Raw genomic sequence first — 27,217 nt, 5'->3', positions numbered from 1 at the left:
TACCAACTAACTGGATCTCCTTATATCTCTCCCTAGTGTAAAATGTCTCACTCAGTCCTTGTGTAAACAAGCATTCACCCGAAACCATTCATTAGCCAGACCCCCATCCTAATGTTCAAGCTGGGTTAGCAATTTTTGTGATGCACTGTATAAAAAGCCACTGAAAAGTCCAAAAGAATGGCACCTCCTGATAATATATTCCTCACCAGGGTCACTTGAGCTTCTTCAATTGTATTTTAATTGGGTAGGATCCAATGGGTGGGTTGGATCCAATGGAATTACTTCTGTCAGAGGACAGGTTAGGGGGCAGTTCCCCTCCACCCCCTTGAACCCTCAAAATCTGCTCCAGAGGGCTGGAGAGCTGCTGTCAGTCAATGTTGCCACTACTAAGCTAGATGGGCCAATGGCCAGACTCAGTGTCTGGAAAAAGAACGCCTTCCAAACTGCCTTCACAACAGCTTCCTATGTTCCTATCTCACACACACACACACTGCCCCCAGCTCACCATGGCTCCGTTCTCTGCTTTATGACTACTTCCTGTTTCCTGGGAGATCACAGTGGGGGAGGGGGGAAGGAGCTGGCATTCTGAAGTAAAGGAGAAGGCAGTTTGGGTGGTCTGTGGAAGGGTCCAACTGGCACTCTCAGGCTCGGCACAGAGACACCCACCTGCGACGACCTAAACCCTGCTACATTAAAAGTGGCAGGGATATCATGTGGACCCTGCCAAGCAGCCAGGGCCCCTCTGGGTGTGGAAGATCATGGGCAATGCTGCTTCTAGCAGGTGAAAGATTGGGACTCTGAGGGGAGGAGCAGGGAGAGGCCCAGAGGGACTTCAAGGACCTAAAATTGTAGAGACAGACAGACAGACAGACAGACAATATATATTCTGTGACTGATAGAGTCTTGCCAAGTAACAGCACATAAGCTGGCCTTCTTGGTAGTGGCACCCACCCCCTAGAACACCCTCCCATACATTGAGAGGTCGAAAGCGTGTCAAGCTTTAACATGCTTTTGAAGGTGTATTTGTTTACACAGGCTTTCCCTGACATGTAATGGATCATGACACCCCTCTGTTTTATGATTGTCTTGTTGTAATGTTTCAAAGTGTTTATTTTTTATTGTTTTTACACTGCTTTTATATTGGTTTTATACTGTAAGTGTGTGTGTGTGTGTGTGTGTGTGTGTAGTGAAACGCTTAGAGTTTTTAGGATATTAAGTGCTAGAAAAGTAGCATAGATATGGATGGATGGATGGATGGATGGATATGAAAACAACTATCTAGAGCAGAGGTCCGCAACTTGTGGTCCTCCAGATGGTTTGGCCAACAACTTCCATCAGCCCTAGGCAGTATAGTCAGTGGTGAGGGATTGTGGGGGCTGTAGGGCAAAACATCTGGAGGGCTACAAGTTGCCCAACCCTGATACAGGGAGATATGAAAACTTTCCATACAGATAAAAAACTATAAAGATGATATAGATGATATAAAGAGAGCTCAGTGGTGGAGCACAGTCCTTGCATGCAGAAGGACCCTGTTTCAATCCTTGCCATCCCCAGGAAGGAAGCAGACTAAGGATGGGTAAGAATTTCATCCACGTTTTTATAAGATCTTACCAACACTTTCAAATTTGTTCATAAATGGGATTGAAAGAATTTAAGATGTAAAAAATCTGACTGTGGCAGAAAACAAAACTGGAAAATGTGTCTATCCAGGAAAAGGACTTTGAGAGCTTAGCTCAGGAGTCCCAGACATGATGCCCATGAGTGCCATGTTGCCCGTGGGAACCTTGAAGAGTGGCCATGAAGCTATCCACTCCCTGCCCCTTCAAAAATTTGTTTTTAATTTTAAAAAATTGGAAAACTTTAGGATGCCAAGTTCTCCTTCCTCTTCCTGAACCCACTGCTGATCAGATGTCCAGCAGGCAGGAAAAGAAGGAAAGAGTTGCTTCCTGGCCCCACCCAGTCTTCTTCCATCCACACAGACCTTTTTCCCTTTGTCCTCTCTCTCTCCCCCCGCCCCACTCCCAGCCCCTAGCCTCACTATTTATCTCCACCCAACCCCTTTCCTTGCTATTTCTCTCCCTTCCTAGCTCTAGCCTTGGTCTTTCTTTCCCACTCAGTGCTTTGTCTTGCTATTTGTCTCCCACTCCCCAACTCTTTTGACTAGCCAGGCTTGCACAGCAGCCATTATGTGACCAACCACATCCTCCATGGGAGCCAATTTGTGGTGGTGCCCTCAGCAGTTTCTCATATTTGCAGGTGTGCCTATAGGTCCAGAAAGGTTGGAAACCTACTGAATTTGGCCAGTGCACGTGGGTGAGAATTTCATTTCAAGTCTTTTCTTTTCTGTTTCTTTTCTTTTTTTTCTTTTTTAAAGAACTTACCTAAACTTGCAAATTTCTTCATAAAATGGAAAGAACTTGAGATCTTAAAAAATTCAGCTGTGGGAGAAACTAAAACTGACAGATCTGCAGGCATGGATGGTTGGTAAGGACATGCACACAACTATATGAAGAAAAGGGTCTCCTTCCTGGAGGGCTGGCTCCCCCAAAACCAGCATGGTGTTTTGTTTCATCAGCTTGGCCCTCCGGACTACAGCTTGTTTCCCCATGAGCTGGCCTGACTCCATCTGCATGGAGTCAGGCCAGTTCACGGATTTTCCTTTTTTCCTTTTATTTGCATAAATAGAAATCTGTGCAACTTGCAGCTGTGTTAAAAACTAACAATAACATAATGCATACAAAAACAAAATAAAACAGGAGCAACAGAGAAATAATAAAAGCCAGATTAAAGCGAAGCATCAAAGCACAACACCTACAAGGCCTGGGCAAATATAAAGGTTTTTCCTTGGTGGCAAAAGGACATCAGACATGGCACAAGGTGAACCTGCTTGAAAAAAGTGTTCCAAACTGAAGGTACCACAACTGAGAAGGCCCTGCTCCAGGTGTCCACCTGCTTAACCTCCGAGGATGGGGGATTCTGAGAATGGGCTTCTGAGAAAGATCTTTTGCTGGGCAGACTTGTATGGTGAAATGGAAAATACCATACTAATTACAGTAAGAAGATACGCACTTGGCTACTTTCTCAAAGTGCATGGATTCTTACATGGATATAAAATAATACGCTCTAGGCTTCAGTGAAAGGGAATAATCTTCAGCAATGAAAGGAAGGCAGAGGAACCTGATGCTCCCTCACCCTCCTTATTGGACCCAGTAGCTGCTTGCCCCGCTACTCACATTACACCTAGGTTCCCACCATTTTCACAACCTTTTCAATCCCAGCCAAAAATCCATTTAAAAGAAACAAATAGTGCAATTAACTGATCTGCCTGCTTTTGTTCATAAATTTGCATAGGCTGCCTGCAGTGGGCGATCTTGGGAGCCCCGCCAGCTGCTCTCTCACCTTGGCATTTGCCACAGTAAGAAAGCTGCTGGAGAGGCTCTCTGGAGCAGCCACTTCCTGCCCACCACCACCTTCCTTTCTGACTATGGGGAGCTCTCCTGAAGTATCACAAGATTTCGGCATGCTCACATGAGACTTTGAGAGAGCTTGCTGCAGCCAGGAAGGAAGGCACCATAGGCAGGGCTTCAGCAGCAAGATAGGTTGGCCTTTGCTTTGGGATGGGGGTACATGGCCCCCCAGAGACCTGGGACCCCAAAGCAAAGATCCAGGGCCTGAGCCATAGTGCCCCCCTCCACCCTGCCCCCCACACACTGTTTTTGTAGTCATGACTTTAAAGGCACTTGATTCTCTTTGTAATGGGTGCTGTTCCTGGATCAGGAAATGTGGGTCCAAAAGAGTGCTTCTGTGTGTCTATGCAAATTCCCCCACACACACACTTGCATTCATGATCTTAAAGTTCATATGCCTCAGTTTCCACATTGTGTGGTACAGATTGTTGACTGCTGGGAACTCAAAAGACTACTCCACCACTGCAGATCCCTTGGCTCTGCCTCTGCTGACCCATCCTCTGCCCCACCAGTCAGATTGGCCACCCGCTTCCACTGCAGATCTGTCCATCCCTAGTGTAAGCAATACTGAGCTAGGAGGACCAGTGATGTGCCTCAGTGTAAAACAACTTCCTTTCAGGGGAGGCTGGAGGCTCCAATGTCAGTGGGGCGGTGAATCCGTTCTGGGTTTCAGTCAGAACCAGTCAGAACTCTAAAGGAGCTATCCAAAGTGCTGAACCCTATCCCCAAAATGGATTCAGAACCTTGGATAGCTCCTTTAGAGTTCTGACTGGTTCTGACTGAAACCCAGAGCAGATTCACCACCTCATTGGCATCAGAACCACCACCCTCCACCGCTTCCTTTCTTCCCTTTTCTCAGGAGTGTGAGCTTGCAAGCTTCCCTTGACCTCTGGATTGCACAGTCACAACTGTCTCTCGTAAAATCGCAAGGGCTGCTGCCTGTTACCCTTGTCTGGTGTTGTCCTCTTCCTTGGACTGAATGTCTGTCCCTCTTTCTTCCACCCTTCCAGGTCACATCTTGGGCTGTTGCTTCAGAGTGACTCAAGCTGCTCTGAATTTTACTGTCCTTATCACAGTGGAGCCATGGTTCCCTCATGTAGGAACAGAAGTCAACCTAATTCCAGAAGAAGGCATAGAAAACCCCACCTCTTGCACCTGGTACCGATGGGATACATCTGAGACTAATATGATCTTGGTCTACGAACCATCGACTTCAACTGTGAAACATACAAAAGGCTACACTGGGCGGGAGACGGTGAGTTCAGATTGTACCCTGCACATCATGAATCTATCAATCCTGGACATCACCTACTATATCATGCAAAGGAACAGCACCACTGCCTCTGAAGCAGGGGAGATATTCTTAGTGGTCATAGGTAAGTTTCATGTATTCTTTCCTGTGCTATAGATATAGAACCTTGGTCCATTTCTCCTACACAAGCCCTCACCTCTTCACTCAGTTTGAGGGACAGGAAGTCAAACCTCTCCATGCTGAGAATTCATTGGATTTGGCCAGTGCAGATGGGTGAGAATTTCATTTTGATTCGTTTTTTATAAGAACATACCAACATTCACAAATTTGTTCATATACAGGATGGAAAGAACTTGAGATTTAACATTCAAATGTGGGGAAAAGTGAAACTGTAATTTATCTAACAAAAATATTTTAATGTATGCTGTTTCATTAAAGTGGTTGTACCCTAAATCCTTAAAGTAGCACTTTTTTGGCCCATCTATTGCTTCCCACCCCTTTCTGGGGAAGCCAGCAGGAGCACACATAGGTACAAGTCTGCACAGGCAATGTTTTTGCATACTCACAATTCATTCTCATTGTGCTTGTATGTGTGTGTGTGTGTCTGTGTGTTTAGTAGCACTGAGCCAGATATATCAGCCCAGAACTTTTCAATGAGTTCAGGAGGGTAGGGGGGTGAAACTGACTGACTCAGAAACTAGAATAATCTTCAGGGGGTTGAGCAAATGTTCTTATTTTTCAGGTGGTTCACTGTTAAAGATAGGGCAGCTGAGAGTTTCCCCTTTTCTCACCACACAAAAAGCTTTGCCTCACAAAGCTTTTCTTTTTAATCACACAATGGATTTTTTTAACCTCACAAACACTTTTTTACCACACAAAAAGCTTTTTTATATATATCACAGAACACTCTTTTTACCCCACTTAAGGCTTTCTTTAACTCACAAAACACTTTCTTTACCTCACAAAACACATTTTTTACATCACAAAAGGCTTTTTTTAAACCCCACAAAACGTGTTGCTTTACGCAACAGCAAAGCTGCCTGAACAGAGCAGTCCGGAGACATTCCTTCCTGATCTGGAAACTCTCAAACTGGTCAGCACATTAAAAGTAACAAAATCATTTTGTAATAAATAGCAAGGAAAGGGCAAGGAACAAAGAATAAGCAGTAGAGTCCTAGGTATGCCTACTCAGAAATATGTTCCACTGGGTTCAGTGGGGCTTACTCCCAAGAAAATGTCCACAGGATTTCAGCCAAAATGTACAGCTGTTTTCTTTGTGGCCTTGGCCACCAGTTGGCCATTCCCACCCTACATAAAACCTCAGATATCCTGAGCCATATAAGTCTTTAAGAATCTCACCCTTCCCTTTGTCTGACAGTGATCTGCAATGGCTGCAGAGGCAGGTCCATTTTTTGGGGTGCTATTTAAAATCCTAAAAGATGATGCTGTTAAAGTGCTGCACTCAATATGCCAACAAATTTGGAACACTCAACAATGGCCACAAGACTGGAAAAGGTCAGTTTACATTCCAATCCCAAAGAAGGGCAATGCCAAAGAGTGTTCAAACTACCGTACAATTGCACTCATTTCACATGCCAGCAAGGTGATGCTCAAAATCCTAAAAGCTAGGCTTCAGCAGTATGTGAACCGAGAACTACCGGAAGTACAAGCTGGGTTCCGAAGAGGCAGAGGAACTAGAGATCAAATTGCCAACATTCGCTGGATCATGGAGAAAGCAAGAGAATTCCAGAAAAACATCTATTTCTGCTTCATTGACTACACTAAAGCCTTTGATTGTGTGGATCACAACAAACTGTGGCAAATTCTGAAAGAGATGGGAGTACCAGACCACCTTACCTGTCTCCTGAGAAACCTCTACGAGTGTCAAGAAGCAACAGTAAGAACTAGACATGGAACAACCGAATGGTTCAAAATTGGGAAAGCAGTATGACAAGGCTGTATATTGTCGCCTTGCTTATTTAATTTATATGCAGAGTACATCATGAGAAATGCCGGGTTGGATGAATCACAGGTCGGAATTAAGATTGCCGGGAGAATTATCAACAACCTCAGATATGCAGATGATACCACCCTAATGGCAGAAAGTGAAGAGGATCTAAAGAGCCTCTTATTGAGGGTGAAAGTGGAGAGTGCACCCAAAAGCTAGTTTGAAACTCAACATTAAAAAAACGAAGATCATGGCATCTGGCCCCATCACTTCCTGGCCTATAGAAGGGGAAGAAATGGAAGCAGTGACAGATTTTATTTTCTTGGGCTGCAAGATCACTGCAGATGGTGACTGTAGCCATGAAATTAAAAGATGCCTGCTCCTTGGGAGGAAAGCTATGGCAAACCTAGACAGCATAGTAAGAAGCAGAGACATCACCTTGCTGACAAAGATTCGTATAATCACAGGTATGGTTTTTCCAGTAGCAACGTATGGCTGTGAGAGCTGGACTATAAGGAAGGCTGAACGCCAAATAGGGATGGCGGAGAAATCCGCCATGGACTCCAATGAGGCCGGATTCTTTAGAATCCAGCCCCCCAGAGTCTGCAACAGAATGGACTGCTCCCCCCCCCCTGCCACCCTGCGAAGGCTGGTAGGGACGGACCCTACCTGGTGGTGGCCGGTCTAGGTCCGTCGTCTTTGTTCCGCAGCCATCCGCTGCCAGGCTGTGGAACAAAATGGCGCCCGGCGTAGCAGATGCCATTTGCGTCCCTGCACTTGACTGTGATAGGCTACGTAAATATGTACATTTACATACTATGTAAATATTTACAGACGCCATTTGCGTGACAGCGGCCGGAAGTCCTGCTGCGGACAGGCCCGGCAGGCGGCTCTGTGGGCTCACCGCAGAGTGGAGCTGGCCAGGGAGGATTCCGAGGGGAGAGACGGATCACCTCCCCCCCCATGGATGCCCCGAGTGGACTGGTGAGTCTGTCTCGTACATCTCTAGCGCCAAAGAATGGATACTTCGAACTGTGGTGCTGGAGAAGACTTACGAGTCCCCTGGACTGCAAGGAGGTCAAATCAGTCAATCCTAAAGGAAATCAACCCTGACTGCTCATTGGAAGGACAGATACTGGAGCTGAAGCTCAAATATTTTGGCCACCTAATGCAAAGAGAAAACTCCCTGGAAAAGACCCTGATGCTGGGAAAGATTGAAGGCAAAAGGAGAAGGGGATGGCAGAGGATGAGATGGCTAGATAGCATCACCGATGCAATGAATATGAGCTTGAGCCTTGAGCACGCTCCGGGAGAGAGCAGAGGACAGGAAGGCCTGGTGTGCTATGGTCCATGGGGTCACGAAGAGTCGGACACGTCTGAACAACTGAACAGCAACAACAAACCAAGCTTGTCACGCAAGCATGCATGAGGCAATTTCACACCAAACTAAATTCCTTCTTTTGGGCAACTGTTAATGACAGGAATAGCTCAGCATTTAGAGTATAAGGTTTTCAGGACAGCCAGATGATGCCCCCCCGCCGCATCCTGCACCTCACCCCAAGTCCCACTTTACTTAAAAGGAAGAACTGGGATGGGGATACTTTAATGGCTGGCTTTTTAAATGGCTGTATTATTTGTTACCCATCCTAAGTCTCTGGACTCCTTTACATCGACCTGTGATTGAGATTGCTCCTTCATGGAAGTTTGCAGGTTCTTTACATGATGCTGTGATCATCTAAGGCATCTTCTGCACTAAATGCCCTTTGTTCGGTTTTTAAATAGATCGCAGGTAATGAGCTATCAAATTACCCCATTGTGTTCCTCTTCAGTTTCCTCCATGAAAAGAGGAAAAGCAGCAAGAAAAGGAGTGAGATCAGTGAAAGAAAATGGAAGGCTCAGATACGGGGAGAAGGAGGGGGAAGGGGGTGGGGGGAAAGGAAGCACATGAAAAAGGGAGTTGTTCTGATTCTGCATTTAAAACAGAAGCAGAAAGCCCCATTTTAAATGCAGGATTTTAGGCTGGTGTAGAGACGTCCTCTGTTTCTGATCTCTAGCTGGCTATGGAACATACTACTCTCTCCTTCTCATACACAGAAGGAATAATGAAGATATTATTTATAGGTTTGATCAAGACTTAATCATACTTAGGGGTAGACCCATTGAAAGCAATTAGATTCAAGTGAGTCAGTCCCAGATTTCATTGGGTCTACTCTAAGTCTGGATTGATTGCAATGACAACAACATCTTAACATTCTTTTAGCACTTTAGACTGCTGGGATCACTTCCCATACGTTCATAATTCTTAAAGACTTCTCTGCAGGGCAGGCTAGTATTGTAATCCCCATATCGCAGGTGGGGCAGGGCTCAGGGAAGAGTGGTCACCTAATGAGCTCATGGCTGAAGTGAGATTTTACTTGCTCAGCTATATTTTTAGCCTCAACGCTGCACCAGATCACAAGCAAACAAGGGACTTCTGCAGTGAGCAGCAGCTGAGAGACATGGGGACAGGGAAGGAACAATGATGTTGGGAGTTATGGAAACCACCCTGTGCCAATTTCAGTTAGTAGATTTGGTGTATCTGGTGAAGATACAGGGATATCTGCTGAAGTTGGCGCAAGGTGTCATGAGTCCACTAGTCCTGACATGCTCTTTTCTTGTCTCTTCAGAAGGCTTGCCACGAATGAAGAGGTACAAAGTTCTCTCTGGAGAAGCCATTGCGGGGATTTTTATTCTCTGTCTTATTGTGGGCACAACCATTATAACCCTGGTTTCTTACAAGATCTTCAGCACCTCTGCAAGGTAATATTTATTTATCTATCTCTTAAAAATAAAAAAGTGTTCCACAAGGCAGATATGGAGTAAATAAATGTGGGATCCTTCCAGACAAAGCTTTGATCACCCTGCCTCATTCACAGAATTTTAAAGGGGGCAAAATAATGACATCTTCCATTTATTTATTTATTTATATCCTGCCTTTTTTCCTCTTGCAGGGAACCCAAGGCAGCATACACAATTCTCTTCCTCTCCATTTTATCCTCACAACAACAGCCCTGTGAGGTAGGTCGGGCTGAGTGTCTGTAACTGGCCCAAAGTCACCCAGTGAGCTTCCATGGCTGAGTGGGGACTAGAACCCGGATCCCCCGGATCCCAGTCCAACATTCTCACCATTATACCACACTGGCTCCATTTGTAACCATCCTCTGTTTTTCCACTCTTTCTTCCATCATTTTCTTACCACAAAATCTCCATTAAGCAGGGGGAAAGTGGAATAGCTGCACAGGGTCGTTTCTTTGGTAAGCACTGGAGCTATCCATCTGGAAGCATCTTTGAACAACAATGGCATCTTTTAAGTGGTTTTGGAATGCCCTTTTTTACTATAATTTAAAAGGAGCAAATATTTACTCGCTTGCTGTGTTTTTAGCCCACTTTTCAGATAATTGTTGCTGCCCAAAGTGACTCAGATCAATAAAAGAGGAGAGGGGTGTCCTAAATTAGTCTTACAAACCAGAAAGACAAGATACATAAGGAAAGTGGAGTTTTTTTAAGGCGGTTCAGGCGGCATTGGCATCAACTCTGGTAAATGGAACCCTACACCCTTTGGAAGCCCACTATGATTCTCCATAGGGAGTACATACCTTAGAGTTGGTGCAACTCCTGAAAAGGCTCTGCTGCTAGTGGACACTGCTCCTAGTAGCACCAGCCTTCAGTACTTGGAGCACCTGGAGCAGGACCTCAGTGGCTGAATAAAGGGCTTTTCTACATAAGGCTTTTAAGCCACACCTTTACTGAGGCTTCTGCTTCCAGAGTCTTTGTGGGATTAAGATTGGCTCCTTTACACATATTTTTTTTCCGGTCCCCCCCCCCCTCATCATTTCTATATGTTCCATTACACAACCACTATGTGGCGCTGTGGTATAGTGGAATTGTGCAATTATACTAGGTTATTATAACACCATTCAGAAAAAATACTAGACTTTCTTCATTAGGAAGAAAACCGCGATGATGTTTGCAAAGCATGGGTAAGGCCCTGGAGGAGGAGGATATCATGTAAAGGACTCACAAACTACCATGAGTGAAGAATCACAAGCACACAATGAAAGCCTCATGTAGAGAGGCTCAGACAGCACTGTTAGGTGTATGAGAAGGCAGTCCTTCAGCATCCCATCAGCATCCCCTTTGGGTTGGATTCCTTGTGGATTTCACTCTTATTTCTGCCTCCTGGGTCTCTGTGCTCCAACTTCCTGGCTAGAACTGCTCCCCTGCCCCCAGTCCATGAATTTGTCTAATCACATGACAGTAAATCCCAGAAATAACTTATGATTGTTTCTACATAGGTATGAGCCAGTTCTAAGTTCTATATGTGGGAGCCTTAGGGTGCTGCCAGACAGATCAGAGGGCTCTAGCACCACCAGAAATGTCATTGTGCAGCTATTCTGTCTTTTCTTCCTTAAAGGACTTGCCTTGTTTAAAAAAAAGAAAAGAAAAGATGGAAGAAGCAGTGGAAAACACTGATTACAAATGGAAGACCATGACATCAGGACCCCCTATAAAATTATGTGAATGAAGCAGGGCAATTGCTCAATAAAATTTTCATCAAGAAGGATCCTTGGTCCTATTCTCTCAGGTTCAAGGTATCAGTGACATGTGAAGTGAAGTCTGCATTTGGATCTCTGAACACTTTTAATGTTAGTTTAATGAAGGGGGGCTTCAAATTTGATTGGAGCTGGAGCAATGGGGGTGGGGTTGCTTCTCCATGTATCAGTTTCCTGATCTAAACTACCCTTTTCCCAATCTGCTGCTAGACCCATGGAGGAAACTAGACAAATTCAAGCAGCAGCAATTGGGGGGGGGGGGACTGCCATTTTGATCCAGAAAACTGTGAAGGAGGGGTAAATCCACCCAGCTGCTGCTGTTTCAGATAGATTGGCAGCCCCACCCCCAGTTAAAAACAAAAGAGCTGCATCCATGCACAGAAAATAGCCACCTTTCTTGTGACACAAATACAGGGCATCAAATACAGCAGGAAGGGGGAGGAAGGTAATAAAAATGACAACTGTACATTTTGGTAGTTCTCAACACATTTTTTGTGGGGGGACATTTAAAGGGAAGTTTATCTATGGAAGCAAATTGATGTGTAGTTTGGACCTGGTTCATTATATGAGGAAGCATTCCAAAATGGTATTCCCACCAGCAGTCCCATGTGGTATAGTCCATACTTCTACTTCAGGACTCTGCCACCTCATTCAGTTGCAGGTGGCCTTTTAGATCATGGAAGCTGGAAGTTGGCATTCCAGATTCTATTTCCACCTTTTGGTGTCTTGTGACTTCACTAAGGAAGCTCTTTGGCAGAAAAGACTGGGTTTGGTCTGTCCCTGAATTTGGAGAGCTGTAGCACCTAGCGGGTTAGAGAACTAGACTTCCAGGTCCTCACAGACCTAGCAGGGTATGGATGTTTCCAGTTCTGGTTACCATCCCCTAATTCTAGACTGGATCTCTTCCAGGTGAAAAAAGGTCATCATACTCCAGAATATTGTCAGCATTCAAGTCTGGATAAACATCAGCCAGCCCCATGGACTTTATGGCCCCCTGCCCAAGAAGAAGCCCTCATAGAACTCATAACAAAATTATCAAGGACATTCCAATGGCTTCCTAAGCATCAGCCCTTATACCCCTCCAGAACCCTCAGAAAAAAAACCCTAATATCCTCTGATGAAATAAAAGCATTACATCTCTACTTTTAATTGTATTCACACTCCTTTGCCAGGGACTGTTGGGATGGGGCGCTCCATATTATGCTCTCGGGCATAACATTATAATATATAATATTATTGTGAGTCACCATGAATAGGTTTGTAGAAAGGCAATAAGAATAAGTTCATTGATGAATAAGTAAGTGAATCAAGTAATGCATTTTGGGATTATAAACACACAGCTTCCACCATTCTTGCTGGACCTTCCACTGCCTCCTCCACCTTCTGGACAGGAAGGTTAATATTACTAGAATTTCACTAAGATTAAATCATGGAAATGATTAGCTGCCTTTAAACACGCCTATGGGGATAACTGGCCCCTGCTAGGTTCAGACTGGCTCTTTGTACCTAAGTGGATGGGGAAATGGAGCATCCAAGGAATGCATTCTTAGGAGTGGTTCTTTTCTGAGATGCAGATTCAAAGCAAAAATGATAATTTCCCAAGACCTGGAAGGCAAAAGACAGTAGGGGGCAGCCAGAGACTCTGATATGAAATGTGGTGTGCAAAATGTATCCATCCTGATCATTCTGCTGTATTCTGTTCCTTGTGTTTTAAATAATACTCTAATTGGAATTTTGTTATGGCCAACAGCATCCTCTTTCAGCCCCGCTAAGAATCAAGAGTAAAAGATTAGAAGTCTTATTGACAGAAGTAGGGGTGGCTCATTCACTGTATCCCAACAAAGAAAAGAAACCACTTAAGAAGAGCCATGCTGCAATGCTCCAGTTAATTTTCAAGCCAAGTTGACAAAATTCTGTGATCCACTGCCCTGTATAAAGAGTAAGGATGTCGGAAAAATCTGCAATAGAATCAAATTAGTTTGGATTTCTTTGAATCCAATACAGGGATTCCACAGTGGACCAACTTTTCCTGAGTTGAATGGATTGTGTGGACTTGTGGACCTTTTCTTACTTTCCAGAATTTTATGAAAATGTAGTCATAGAAAAGTATGTAAAATTAGAGATGCTGGAGAAATTTGCTGCAGACCCAAATGAAGCCACTCCCCAGGAATCCAACCTCTGGATTCTGCAGAGGACCAGCACTCCCTTACCTGGCACATCTGCCATAATTTGCAGTACAGCTCTCCTTCTGTCTTAAAGGGCCTGTCGCAGGAAAATTACGGCTGTAAATTGTGTAGTTTATGGCATTTGCAGCCATAAAGCACTTCCTTCTATGTAATAAAAGCATAAAAGGCTGCAAATTGCAGCATAAAAGGTGGACGCACCAGGGCTCCAGAGAAATCCATGACGCCTAAGTGACCCAGATTTCCCTATGGTGGACCGCCCTGCCGATGTCCCATTGGGGGGAGGGGTTGCCCATCCCTACATAAAATTTTAAAAAACTATTTTCCCCAATAGGCTAAAGCATGAATGTATGTTTGGGGGGGGGGTCCTGCAAATTTGGGGGGGATTTGTGAATTTTCACATGTGCAAATTTGTGCAAATTCAGGAAACTGGAAAAAATCTGATTCCAACGATGAGCAGACAATGGAATGAAAGGCACCTGACAATCTGTGAAAGGCAGACCAAATGGATTTTACAAAATCCATACTTCCCTAAACAAGAGGTCAGTAGCAAGAAGAGAGATGGTCTTCTTTTTCCCAACATAAATTACTCATCAGTACCTTATTTAATCCCCTTCATGGATCACTGCCTTGTTGTGGCGAAGTGGCTTGCATAACTCAGTGAAGCCATAAGCTATGCCGTGCAGGGCCACCCAAGATGGACAGGTCATGGCAGAAAGTTCTGGCAAAATGTGGTCCACTGGAGAAGGAAATGGCAACCCACTCCAGTATTCTTGCCAAGAAAACCCCATGGAACGTATCACAAGGCTAAAAGAGATGACGCCGGAAGATGAGCCCCTCAGGTCGGAAGGTGTCCAATATACTACTGGGGAAGAGCAGAGGGTATTTCCAAGTAGCGCCAGAAAGAGTGAAGCGGCTGGGCCAAAGCTGAAAGGACACTCAGCTGTGGATGTGTCTTGTGGTGAAAAGAAAGTCCGATGCTGTAAAGAACAATATTGTTTAGGAACCTGGAATGTCAGATCAATGAATCAAGGTAAGCTGGAGGTGGTCAAACATGAGATGGCAAGATTGAACATCGACATCTTGGGAATCAGCGAACTAAAACGGACAGGCATGGGCAAATTCAGGTGACCATTATATCTACTACTGTGGGCAAGAATCCCTTAGAAGAAATGGAGTAGCACTCATAGTCAATAAAGGGGCGGGAAAAGCAGTACTGGGGTACAATCTCAAAAACGATAGAATGATCTCAGTACAAATCCAAGGCAAACCATTCAACAGCACAGTAATTCAAGTCTATGCCCCAACCACTGATGCCGAAGAAGCTGAGGTTGATCGGTTCTATGAAGACCTACAACACCTTTTAGAACTAACACCCAAAAAAGATGTCCTTTTCATCAGAGGGGATTGGAATGCTAAAGTAGGAAGTGAAGAAATCACCGGGATAACAGGCAAGCATGGCCTTGGTGCACAAAATGAAGCAGGACAAAGGCTAATAGAGTTTTGCCAAGAGAACATGCTGATCATAGCAAACACTCTTTTCCAACAGCACAAGAAGCGACTCTACACATGGACATCACCAGATGGTCAATATCGAAATCAGATTGATTATGGCCTTTGCAGCCAAAGATGGAGAAGCTCTATACAGTCAGTAAAAACAAGACCTGGAGCTGACTGTGGCTCAGATCATGAGCTACTTCTTGCAAAATTTCGGCTTAAATTGAAGAATGGAGGGAAAACCACTAAACCATATCCCTTATGAATATACAGTGGAGGTGAGGAATAGATTTAAGGGATTAGACCTAATAGACAGAGTGCCTGAGGAACTATGGACGGAGGTCCATAACATTGTTCAGGAGGCAGCAACGAAATCCATCCCAAAGAAAAAGAAATGCAAGAAAGCCAAGTGGCTGTCTGATGAGGCTTTACAAGTAGCTGAGGAAAGAAGGGAAGTGAAAGCAAGGGAGAAAGGGGAAGATATATCCAACTGAATGCAGAGTTCCAGAGAATGGCAAGGAGAGACTAGAAGGCCTTCTTAAATGAACAATGCAAAGAAATCAAGGAGAACAGTAGAATGGGAAAGACTAGAGATCTCTTCAAGAAAATCAGAGATCTCAAGGAAACGTTTTGTGCAAAGATGAGCATGATAAAGGGCAAAGGAGGCAGGGACCTAACAGAAGCAGATGAGATTAAGAAGAGGTGGAAAGAATACACAGAAGAACTATACAGGAAAGATCTGAATGTCCCTGATAGCCATGATAGTGCGGTCACTGAACTGGAGCCAGACATCCTCGAGAGTGAAGTCAAGTGGGCCTTAGGAAGCATTAGTAACAACAAAGCTAGCGGAGATGACAGTATTCCAGCTGAGCTATTTAAAATCCTAAAAGATGATGCTGTTAAAGCTGTTATATGCCTACAAATTTGGAACACTCAACAATGGCCACAAGACTGGAAAAGGTCAGTTTACATTCCATTCCCAAAGAAGGGCAATGCCAAAGAGTGTTCAAACTACTGTACAATTGCGCTTTTTTCACATGACAGCAAGGTTATGCTCAAAATCCTAAAAGCTAGGCTTCAGCAGTATGTGAACCGAGAACTACTGGAAGTACAAGCTGGGTTTCGAAGAGGCAGAGGAACTAGAGATCAAATCGCCAACATTCGCTGCATCATGGAGAAAGCAAGAGAATTCCAGAAAAATGGCAAACCTAGACAGCATAGTAAGAAGCAGAGACATCACCTTGCCAACAAAGGTCCGTCTAATCAAAGCTATGGTTTTCCCAGTAGTAATGTATGGCTGTGAGAGCTGGACTATAAGGAAGGCTGAGCGCCGAAGAATTGATGCTTTCGAACTGTGGTGCTGGAGAAGACTCTTACGAGTCCCCTGGACTGCAAGGAGGTCCAATCAGTCCATCCTAAAGGAAATCAACCCTGACTGCTCATTGGAAGGACAGATACTGGAGCTGAAGCTGAAATATTTTGGCCACCTAATGCGAAGAGAAAACTCTCTGGAAAAGACCCTGGTGCTGGGAAAGACTGAAGGCAAAAGGAGAAGGGGATGGCAGAGGATGAGATGGCTAGATAGCATCACTGATGCAATGAATATGAACTTGAGCACGCTCCGGGAGAGAGCGGAGGACAGGAAGGCCTGGCGTGCTATGGTCCATGGGGTCACGAAGAGTTGGACATGACTTAACGACTGAACAACTACAACAACCTTATTTCATTCTTTCTGTATTATTACTGTAAGCCTTGTGATCTTGCAAGCCTTCCATGACACTTGCAAACAGGTCAAAGTAACTATACTAGAAAATAATCAAGCCCAATCTCGCATTTCCAGATTAAAGGAATAGTACACATGTTGATTTTTCTGCTTCATATGCAGCTTCTGTGAATCTTCTTTACACATGTACTCTGAAAATTTGGGGAGAAAAAAATCAGAGATCTTTCTTAACCAACTTATTCTGCTTATCTTTTGATACATCCCCTCACGCCCATGTTAATAATGGCTGGTGCAGGCTAGGGATGTACGAAAGCCACTTACCTTTTCGAAGGGTGACATTCATGGTGGAGGGGAGGCGCTCCGTCCCTCCCCCCGAAATTCTGGCCGGGGGGGAGGCGCTCTGTCCCTCGCCCCCTGAATCCTGGCCGGCCGGCTCCGCAAATGGCGTAGACGCTACGCTATTTGCGTTCCCCTTATTTTCTCCATCTTAGTCTTCGTAAATGTTTACATAGACTAAGACGTGCCAAAATTAGGAACGCAAATGGCGGCGCCCATGGGTACGCGCGTGTTTTTTTTCCTTTTAAATCAGCCGTAATAGGCTACGTAAACATTTACGTAGCCTATCACGGTGTTTTTTAAAAATCTAGCCATGATAGGCTACATAAATCTTTACGTAGCCTATCACGGTTTTGTTTGTTTTTTTTACTGGAAATGGTGGTGGTGGCAGCCAGTTGGAAGACCGGACGCTGCCACACCGCCGCCGCACCGCCACCAGAGCCGCCACTGCCAGGAAGATTTGCCCAAGGTAAGTCCTGTCCCGGGGGGGGCGGGGTGCAGACCATTCCACCACCAATTTCGGGGGGCCGAATGCGCTGGCATTCAGCCCCCCCGAGATTCGTGGCGAAATTCTCTGACATCCCTAGTGCAGGCCAATAGCCAGAGACATTTTGTGGTGGGCAGGCCTGAGGGAGCAGGTAATCACTGCAGAGTAGCAAGAACATGAACACAGATAGTGTCAAATTGTTGTTTATTCATTCAGTTGCTTCCAACCCTTTGTGACTTCATGGACCAGCCCACGCCAGAGCTTCCTGTCAGCCGTCGCCACCCCCAGCTCCCCCAAGATCAAGTCCATCACCTCCAGAATATCATCCATCCATCTTGCCCTTGGTCGGCCCTTCTTCCTTTGGCCTTCCACTTTCCCTAGCATCAGCAGCTTCTCCAGGGTATCCTGTCTTCTCATGATGTGGCCAAAGTACTTCAGTTTTACTTTTAATATCCTTCCCTCAAGTGAGCAGTCTGGCTTTATTTCCTGGAGTATGGACTGGTTCAATCTTCTTGCAGTCCAAGGCACTCTCAGAATTTTCCTCCAGCACCACAGTTCAAAAGCATCTATCTTCCTTCACTCATCCTTCCTTATGGTCCAGCTCTCGCAGCCATAGGTTACTACGGGGAATACCATTGCTTTAACTATGCGGACCTTTGTTGTCAGTGTGATGTCTCTGCTCTTCACTATTTTATCAAGATTTGTCATTGCTGTCCTCCCAAGAAGTAAACGTCTTCTGATTTCCTGGCTGCAGTCAGCGTCTGCAGTAATCTTTGCACCTAGAAAGACAAAGTCTGTCACTGCCTCCATGTTTTCTCCCTCTATTTGCCAGTGATCAATCAAGCTGGTTGCCATAATCTTGGTTTTTTTGAGGTTTAACTGCAACCCAGCTTTTGCACTTTCTTCTTTCACCTTCGTCATGAGGTTCCTCAGCTCCTCCTCGCTTTCAGCCATCAAAGTGGTATCACCTGCGTATCGGTGATTGTTAATGTTTCTTCCAGCGTTTTTAACTCCAGCCTTGGCTTCATCAAGCCCAGCACGTCACATGATGTGTTCTGCATACAGGTTGAATAGGTAGGGTGAGAGTAACCCTGCCGTACTCCTTTCCCAATCTTAAACCAGTCCATTGTTCCATGGTCTGTTCTTACCGTTGCTACTTGGTCATTATACAGATTCCTCAGGAGGCAGACAAGATGACTTGGTATCCCCATACCACCAAGAACTTGCCACAGTTTGTTATGATCCACACAGTCAAAGGCTTTAGAATAGTCAATAAAACAGAAATAGATGTTTTTCTGAAACTCCCTGGCTTTGCTTGCCTGTAATTCCAGGTATCATTTGACTACCCACCTTCACATCTGGGGCTAGTTGAACTTATCCTCTGTTCCTCCCCAGTAGCATTTTGACCACCTTCCGACCTGGGAGTCCCATCTTCTGATGGTATATCGACATATCTCTGGTTGTACTGATCCATTTAGTTTTCATGGCAAGAATACTGGGGTGGGTTGCAGTTTCCTTCCCCAGGGATCGTATTTAGTCTGACCTCTCTGCCATGACTGCGAAGAGAAAACTCTCTGGAAAAGACCCTGATGCTGGGAAAGACTGAAGGCAAACGGAGAAGGGGATGGCAGAGGATGAGATGGCTAGATAGTATCACTGATGCAATGAATATGAACTTGAGCACACTCCGGGAGAGAGCGCAGGACAGGAAGGCCTGGCGTGCTATGGTCCATGGGGTCATGAAGAGTCGGACACGACTGAACGACTGAACAACAACAACAACTCTGCCATGACCTTCCCATCTTGGGTGTCCCTTCACAGGTGCTCAAGCTCCAGCACCACGACAAGGTAATGATCTCCTTTACTGAAGATAGTGTCAAATACTTGAAGTTAATTTAATATTAACAAAATAAAATGTAACTTTTTAAAGGCCTAGTGTTTGTCAGTTTCCTGGGACTTCCACAGAACATGAAACCTTTTGATGTATCTGCCAAAAGATATTGAAAGCCATCTCCTTTTTCATTAATGCTTCTCTAATCCATCTCCTAAGCCCAAAAAGTGAAAAGAAGGCCATCCTGTTCATGTCCCACTTCTCCGATTGCTGAAACATGTTGGGTAATCTCCCTTGCTCCCCAACCTGGCCAAGCATAGTAAAACTGGAATATGCTTCTTTATTCCTTTGTCACTCTGGTCTGTCACTTGGTCACTCTGTCATACTGGATGTGGCCTCCTGTGAGCAGCCGAACATGCTGTGGGTGTTGCAATTCACCAGCCCCTGCATTGTGAATATCTTACCTCAAAGAGTTCAGTGTAGGTTAGCAAGCTTTTCACTTTGTTTCTTTTCAAGTTCCCATTCTGCTTCCACTTTTTGTCTCTTATTATATTCCATTAATAAAATATCACCTTTCAATTTGGACCTGAGGTTTGATTGTGCGTTTCTGGTGATTTAATTCAAGAGAGGCTTTTCTCCCCTACCTACCTAGCTGCTTGGTTCACCTACCTGTGTTTACCTATTTGCACCTAGTACAGGGAAATAAGAGGAAAGTAGGCTGCCTGCCTATGGTGAAGCTGGGAGTTCTGTTCTCAGCTGGTCACTACCTCATCACAGCTCACAGCTCTGGGGTCCCCCTACACAGGGTGAGAGGGAAAAGGGGGTGTGGCAGCTTCCTATTGATCAGAGAGAGGCATGCCCAAGCAGCTCACCTTTCACGGAAGTTCTGACATGGCGAAGCATTATGGGTGCTTTTCTTCTAGCTCCACAAGTAAAAGGAACTAGAGACATTTTCTTGAAAAGAAATGAAATCTGAAGGTGCCAGGAACATCACCGAGGGGCCCAACCCCACATGCACACTCTGAGCAAAAGGCCTTCCCAAATGTGGCCACAGCTCTCCATAGCTCAGACCTCTGCTTTATGACCTCTTCCTGTTACTGGGGGGGTTGACAATGGGGTGGGAGTGGGTAGGAGTGGCAGTGAGGCACCCTAGGCCAAGGGGGGAGTGAGGCTGGGGTGGGTGGGGAGTGGATGGGTGGGATCAGCTGGGGGGCCCAGGTGCTGGAGGCAAAGAACACAGGAGGTACCCAGGCATCCGGCTGGGGCATAAAGATCATCTCCCATGATGTCCAAACCCCCGCTACCTCCAAGAGTAGCAGGAACATCACGCAGACTCTACCCGATAGCCGGAGCCACCTCTGGGTGTGGAAGAACCTGGCTGGTACTGCTTCTGGCAGGTGAGAGACTGAGACTCTGTGGGGGGCAAGGGACCTGGGGTGGGGATGTGAGGTGGGGGGAGAGTTCCATTGGAACTGGAGCTGGCCAGAATTCAGTGGCTGCCTTCTCAGATAGGCCATGCCCTCCACATTCTAAGGAGATGATACAACAGTAAGGTCATTGTTCGAAAAATGTAAGAATGGTATAAAATCCCCCTTCATCCATCCCTTTCCTCAGGGGTGTGAGTTTAGAAGCTCTTCCTGGCTTCCCGATTGTGAAATGGTGGGGGTTGGTGCCTTGTATCATTCCTCCCTGATGTTGGCCTCTTCTCCGAACTGGATGTCTGTCTCCCCATCCCAGCCTACATCTCAAGTTCTTCCTGCTTCAACTTACCTCAAGCTGCTAAGAATGTTACCATTAATATTGAGATGAATACAAAGTTTCCTACGATAGGGACAGACATCATTCTAACCCCAGGAGGAAAGACGGAAGACATCATTTCCTGCAGCTGGTATCGAGGGGACAAGTCTAAGTATTTTCAGATCTTGTCCTATAGACCAATGAATTCTACACTGGAATATAAAGAAGCCTACACAGGGCGGGAGAGGGTAAATGAGGATTGCTCCTTGAAGATCAAACATCTCGGGCTTGGAGACACTGACTTCTACTTAATACACAAGACTACAGCCAATGTCTCTGAAGTAGGGGTGGTGCCCTTGTTTGTCCAAGGTAACTTACAGTATATACCCTTTCCTGTCCAATAGAACTTTGGCCTCTTTTCCCCCATACACATAGGCAGGGCATGCCCTATCATCAGGCAGAGTGAGGCAGCTGCCTCAGACAGGAGATGCCAGGGGAGGCAGCAGCCTGTAGCATCTACCAAGCTGCCTTGGTAGATCTACCAAGATCTACCAAAATCTACCAAGCTGCCTTCAGGTACAGTGGAGGAAGTTCTCCCATTACAAAGAAAGATTCAGCTGCCAGTCCAGTCTGATTCTGTATGTGGAATGGAAGCGGCGAAGGCAGGGGTGTGACATCTTGGTTTTTTGCTTCAGATAGCCTGCACATAGTCCCCACTCCTCTGCCCAATCTGGGGAAAAGGAAGTCAAACCATGAATTTTTATTATTCAGTTCTGGTCCTGGTTCAGCTGCCACTTGATTTGTTCCAGTCTGATTCTGGTTGAGGGTTGTAAAGCTTGGGTAATTGGTTCAGCACACCTCCAGAACTGGTTCAATTCCAATTTGTGGCATAGCGCATGGATGCACAACTTTTTGTTGTTGTGAGGGCCACATAAGGTATCTGCCTGAATGGAGTGGGCCACACATGCATGTGTACACACAAGCCATTCACACGCACACCACCACCACCACCACCACCACAGCAATGGCATCTGTGCCATGTCACAGCATCAAGGTGTTGAACTTGAAGCCACCCCAACCCGACTGCCCAAAAAGTGGGGGAATGCTCTAGGAAAGGGCTCTATGGTTCCTACCACAGAAACCTTGTTCCTAGAACATCTCCAGAGCATCCTAAAAAGCAGATAGGAACCTTCAAGCACTGCTTCCTAGGACACTCCAAGCACACTCTAGGAATGAGGCTTATGTGGCAGAAACCATAGACCTACCCTAGAGCTGGTGTTCCCTCTCTTTTCTTCAGTGGTGGCAGATGCTGTGGGTCTGAGGGCTGCCCCCAGCATCGAACCAGTAAATAGAAAAGAACTGTCCAATTTAAAAGCCATGCTATGAAGTGTGCATGAAATAAGAAGGCCTTGATTTAATCTTTATAATCTTGGCATTTATTATCTTGATTTGGGTTCATAAATTATATCCAAGGAAATACATCCCATCCTTCTCATCAGTGTTACACACCCCTGTCTTCCCTATGAAGTGAAAGAAGGTGTCGTGCAGCACAGTTTTGGTTTTCTTTGGATGAAAGAGCAATGGAGTCTTATCCATTGTTTTTGTAATATTTTATTCATTTATGCCTACACAAGTGGAGCATAAGGGCAGATAAGGGCAGCAAATCCACTATCCCACAACACAACACAGCACCCCCCAGAATGATACCCCAAGGAACCTTCAGCCATTTCCCATCTCTGTTTCACCATCTCTTTCTTCCAGCCTGCTATTTGTAAGTGTGTGCACACTAAGGATGGCCATCGCAGGGGAATCCTGTTTGCTTTTGGCTTGATGGATCTCTGTGAGGCCCCCGATTTGGCATGCATTTGCAAGCCAAGTGGTGGGTCAGTTCCCAAAACTCAGGAACTTTGCCCCTTTTTAAAATATGTGTGAGTCCTGCTTTGCCCAAAATCGTGGGTATAACTGTGTACGGAAATCACAATTTGTGCAAAATCATGGCTGTAAATAGTGCAATTTGCAGAAAATTAGACCATTTCCACCTGCAATTTTGTGCAATTTGTGCTATTTACAGCTGTGATTTTGGGCAAATCACTGTTTCCGTAGTTATACTAACGACTTGTTTTTATTTTTTTATTTTTTTTTCCAGAAAACTGCGTGACAAGTCAGGCAAGCTCAGGGATGTGTGAGCCAGTGACCAGGGGCCCAAGCTTTTGCTCCGCAAATGCATTCCTCCGATAACCCTAGTGCACACTGAGGCACACCCACATCTCACATCACCCCCCTCCCGTTATCAAAGTGTGGGTTTCTGGGAGGGGGGGTGTAGCCTTCCCCATGCTTTGATGGGTATCTCATAAAACACACACAAAGACAAGGTGTGATTGGTTCAGACAGCTGCTACACAAATGTCATGTTAAAAAGATGTTTTACTTTGAAATGAAGCAGTGCGGGGGCTCCAGGCTTGTCTGGCCAGCTGCCATGGCACTTCTTTTTGCCAGCAGGGCCAGCTGGGCAAAGAGGAGGAGAAGCAGCACCTGCAGAGGTATTTGTCCTTAGCAGGGCTGGGCCCTTTTGCATCTCTGGGTCCTTAGCAGATGCCCACCCATGCCAACCTCTGATGCCAGCCCTGGGAGAGGTGATTTTTGCTGATCTTCTCTTCCTTCTGCAGCCCATTATGTATCCCTCCAATTCTGTTGCAGAGGTTTGGAGCTCTCGTTGGAACCACACTGGAGGTGCTGTGAGGAACTGCAGGAGAAAGGAGGAATAATTTACAGAAATAACCTCTCCTCCCTTTGATTGAGCAAAGAACCTTCTGTCAGCAGAAGGATGCAATGGGGTAGAGCCCTTACAAATCCTCATGGGCACCAGTTTTACATGCTTGTGATCCATTCTGACTGGGGAGAGTGTTGTACCACCACATCATGGTGTGTGTGTGTGTGTGTGTGTGGGAGAATGCAGAATGTGAATGCAGCTCATGTACCTCTGTAATGGTTACAACATCATTGTAAGGTAGGCCAGCATGATCGCAGAAGGGGGTAGGGGCTGAGACTGAGAGAATCATGCTCTCTTCTGGGTCAGAGACTGAGAGAATCATGCTCTCTTCTGGGTCAGCTTGATGAACTCTTGGCTGAAATGAGGTTTGACTTTCTCAGCTCACACTCTTAGACTTGATGTTGTTCCAGTTCACAAGCACACAAGGGAATGTCACAGTGAGGAGCAGCTGGGAGAACTGGGACAGAAAAGAAAGAGGAACTTGGGATTTCACTCAGACTGTGCCAGTTCAGCTGGTAGAATTGGCACAGTCTGCTTTGGGGTCCACGCACCGATGGTTAGAGAGATTACCAATATGCTGAAGGAAAACTGGAGCAAAGCATCATGGTTCCACTTCCAGGTTGTCACATGGCTTTTCCTTGTGTCTTCAGATGACAATCCAGGCCCAAGGGCCTTCACTCCAGTCGCCACTCTAGGTATCATTGCCGCCTGTTTCGTTGGGCTTGCTTTCCTCGTAGGGATGTTTACATACCAGGCTGTGAGTGGTCCTCCAAGGTAAAAATGGTCTAATGTTTATTTTACTTTTTAATATCTTTTTGTTTCTTTGTTTATTCAAAGTACCTTAGCCAAAGAGCATCCCAGTGTTGCACACATACCATCAGCAAAACAGGACAGTCCCTGCCTGCAGGCACACAATCTGAGAAGGCACACAAGAAAAAAGGAATGGGGAGGTCCCGGAGGGACCAGGGGAGCCAGGGAATGTTGTTGTTGGTTTTTTTACAAGGGCTGGTAGAATGGCCCTACTTCTCCCTCTCATCTCCCTCAGTGCAGCCTGAGGGAAGAGGAGCCTTCTTGCGGGTGGTCTTTCAGTGGGGCAGGTGGAATGGGCCTGCTTTCCCCTCTCACAGTGGAGGCTGGTAGCTCCGATGTCAGTGGGGCAGTAAATCCGCTCTGGGTTTCAATCAGAACCAGTCGGAACTCTAAATGAGCTGTCCAAGGTGCAATAGCTCCTTTAGAGTTCTAACTGGTTCTGCTTCACACCTTGCTTAGCTCCTTTAGAGTTCTGACTGATTCTGACTGAAACCCAGAGCGGATCCACTGCCCCATCGACATTGGTGCCACCAGCCCCCACTGGAAGCCAGTTCTTTATATGAGAACCTTAGATCTATCATCGAAGGCCCAAAGCACCTGTGATCTGGGGGACCTATGACTGGCTCTTGGCCCATTTTTGTTCTTATTTTAATGCAGCAGTGGTGGGAAGCTCAAAATTTGATCAGAAGAGTGGTGCTGCAGCTGTGATAGTTTAACCCTTGTCTCTAATACCAGTTTTGCAATCTCCCATGCTCCTTTCTACCTCTGAGGAGTAAAGTTCAAGCAGCGGGTGGCTAGAAGCTGCATGTTTAAACAAGAAAATTGTGGTGTGTGTGTGTGTGTGTGTAGAGTTAAACACACACCCCTCCCCAGCCACTGCTGTTCTGAATAAATTGGCATTTCAATTAAGTACTGCCTCCATGTGCAGAAAATAGGGACATCCTTGTTGCTCTGCTCTTTGCATAGAAAGGATGGCTGGTTGAGCAACCCCTCTTCCTTCCCTCCTGCTAATCCACATTGATCCGGTCTGCCTGCTGAATTCATTTACTCCGCGATAGCCCCATCTTCCACTAATTTAAAAGCCAAGACGGCAATTGTTCTTTTGGTTGAAGATATGCAAGAAAAGGACAATCAACCTTTTGGCTTTCAATTCCAAGAAGGGTGGAGGAAATTTGTAGGGTGGCCACTTATGCATCCCCAAAATAGAGGACAAAAGAGGACCATGATTTGCATAATCTTTGCATATGCTCATTTATACACATGGATGCAAATGTATAAATCATCATTAGGATTCAAATAAAATGCAGTACTTCTCACCATGCTGTGGAATACTGTGACCAGGGGACCTGTGTGTCTGCCTCTTCTGCCTGCTATCCAGCTGCTCACTGTGAATGTGCAGCCATTCCTAAGGCTCCTGATGTTGAAACTGGAACTGGGCAGGGCAGCCCTTCAAACAGAAATCACCTTCATATGGAGGACAGTCTCATGGCAGTGCTTCAAACAGAGGGCTGTCTTCTGTGAAAGAGGACACCTGACCACCCTAAAAATAGGGCCAATGGTTGCTCATGTAAAGAAGCTCCTCACTCTTTCTTCTTTGTCACTCTTACCTTAGGGATGCAATTGAACCTGCAGTGCCCAGCAGCCACCATTCTGAAACCATGTAAGTACTGGGGCTGGAGGATGGAGCTGGAGTGATCTCTTCTGAGAAAACCAGCTTTTCCCTCTGAGCACTTTGAATATCAGGGGTAGGGGCAGGTCTGCGCTCCTAGGATTCCTCTTCCCTCTTTGGAAATAGGTGGGGGGGGGTCACTCAGGATGAAGAAAGATGTGACACAAAATGGGAGGACCCACAAAGGGTCCTTCAGCTAGAGTGGGACCCTGGCTTCTCTTGGCTTCTCAGCAGAAAGGAGTGATGTGCATATCAGCAGACTGAAAATTTCTTCAACTATCAGTCCCGCTCCTCCTCATTATGCTTTAGGCTAACTGTCTTGTTTTTCTAAGAGCTGCGTATACATTCACTTCTTTTTGTTCATACCCCCAAACAAGTATACACCATCACACACTGTTATCCCAAAACAACTTAAAATAATTCAAAAACTTCTTCTGGGATGTGTTAGGAATGAGCACCTCGTGATGTCACAGGCACTAGCCAGCCAGTGCCATCCATAGTGACCTTCTGTTGCTACAGTTCAAAACTAGTTATTGCTAGGGCTGTACAGGGACCCCCACCCAATCCACCTCGGAGGCCACTTCAGGGCTTCCAAGGTGGGCATGATCCACTTCAGGCTGATTCAAGGAGGGGGTCCCAACCCGCTTTGGCCTCTGGAGCCGAAGCGGGATTTGGATGTCCAAATCCCATTTTGGGGGGAGCAATGCCCTGACACACAGCCTGAGCCCCCGGCTCCTTACCTGGGCTACTGGGACATGTGCTGGCAGCTGTCTTCTTGTTCCAGAGAGTCACCATTTTAAAAATGGTGACTCCCTGGAACAAGAAGATGGCTGCCAGCCTGCATTCCGAGGACCCAGGTAAGGATCTGGGGGCTGGGTGGCGATTGCGGCGGTGGTGTGGCTGGGCTTCCAAAGCA

The 27,217-nt window shown here is 45.9% G+C and overlaps 1 protein-coding gene across 1 annotated transcript; it reads left to right on the top strand.

Moving 5' to 3' along the window:
* The first annotated feature begins 587 nt into the window (after positions 1 to 587).
* LOC146337645 (uncharacterized) lies at positions 588 to 12,353 on the top strand. The gene is made up of 4 exons (XM_084814332.1): positions 588 to 781; positions 4,478 to 4,843; positions 9,334 to 9,466; positions 12,169 to 12,353. The coding sequence occupies exons 1-4, from the start codon at positions 712 to 714 to the stop codon at positions 12,170 to 12,172; spliced, it is 573 nt and encodes a 190-aa protein (XP_084670458.1). The 5' UTR covers positions 588 to 711; the 3' UTR covers positions 12,173 to 12,353.
* Positions 12,354 to 27,217: the final 14,864 nt, after the last annotated feature.

The sequence above is a fragment of the Heloderma suspectum genome, chromosome 10 (genome assembly GCF_057233095.1).
Source record: "Heloderma suspectum isolate Gila_16-S chromosome 10, 16-S_ref, whole genome shotgun sequence".
Taxonomy (NCBI): domain Eukaryota; kingdom Metazoa; phylum Chordata; class Lepidosauria; order Squamata; family Helodermatidae; genus Heloderma; species Heloderma suspectum.
Note: the sequence above shows the minus strand (reverse complement) of the source record. Positions and strands in the feature narration are given on the sequence as shown.

Excerpts from the sequence above, each read along its gene's own strand:
- LOC146337645 (XM_084814332.1), top strand. The coding sequence starts at position 712 with ATGTGGACCCTGCCAAGCAGCCAGGGCCCCTCTGGGTGTGGAAGATCA. Across the intron at positions 782-4,477 it reads GGCAATGCTGCTTCTAGCAG|GTCACATCTTGGGCTGTTGC; the intron begins GTGAAAGATTGG and ends CCACCCTTCCAG. Across the intron at positions 4,844-9,333 it reads GATATTCTTAGTGGTCATAG|AAGGCTTGCCACGAATGAAG; the intron begins GTAAGTTTCATG and ends TTGTCTCTTCAG.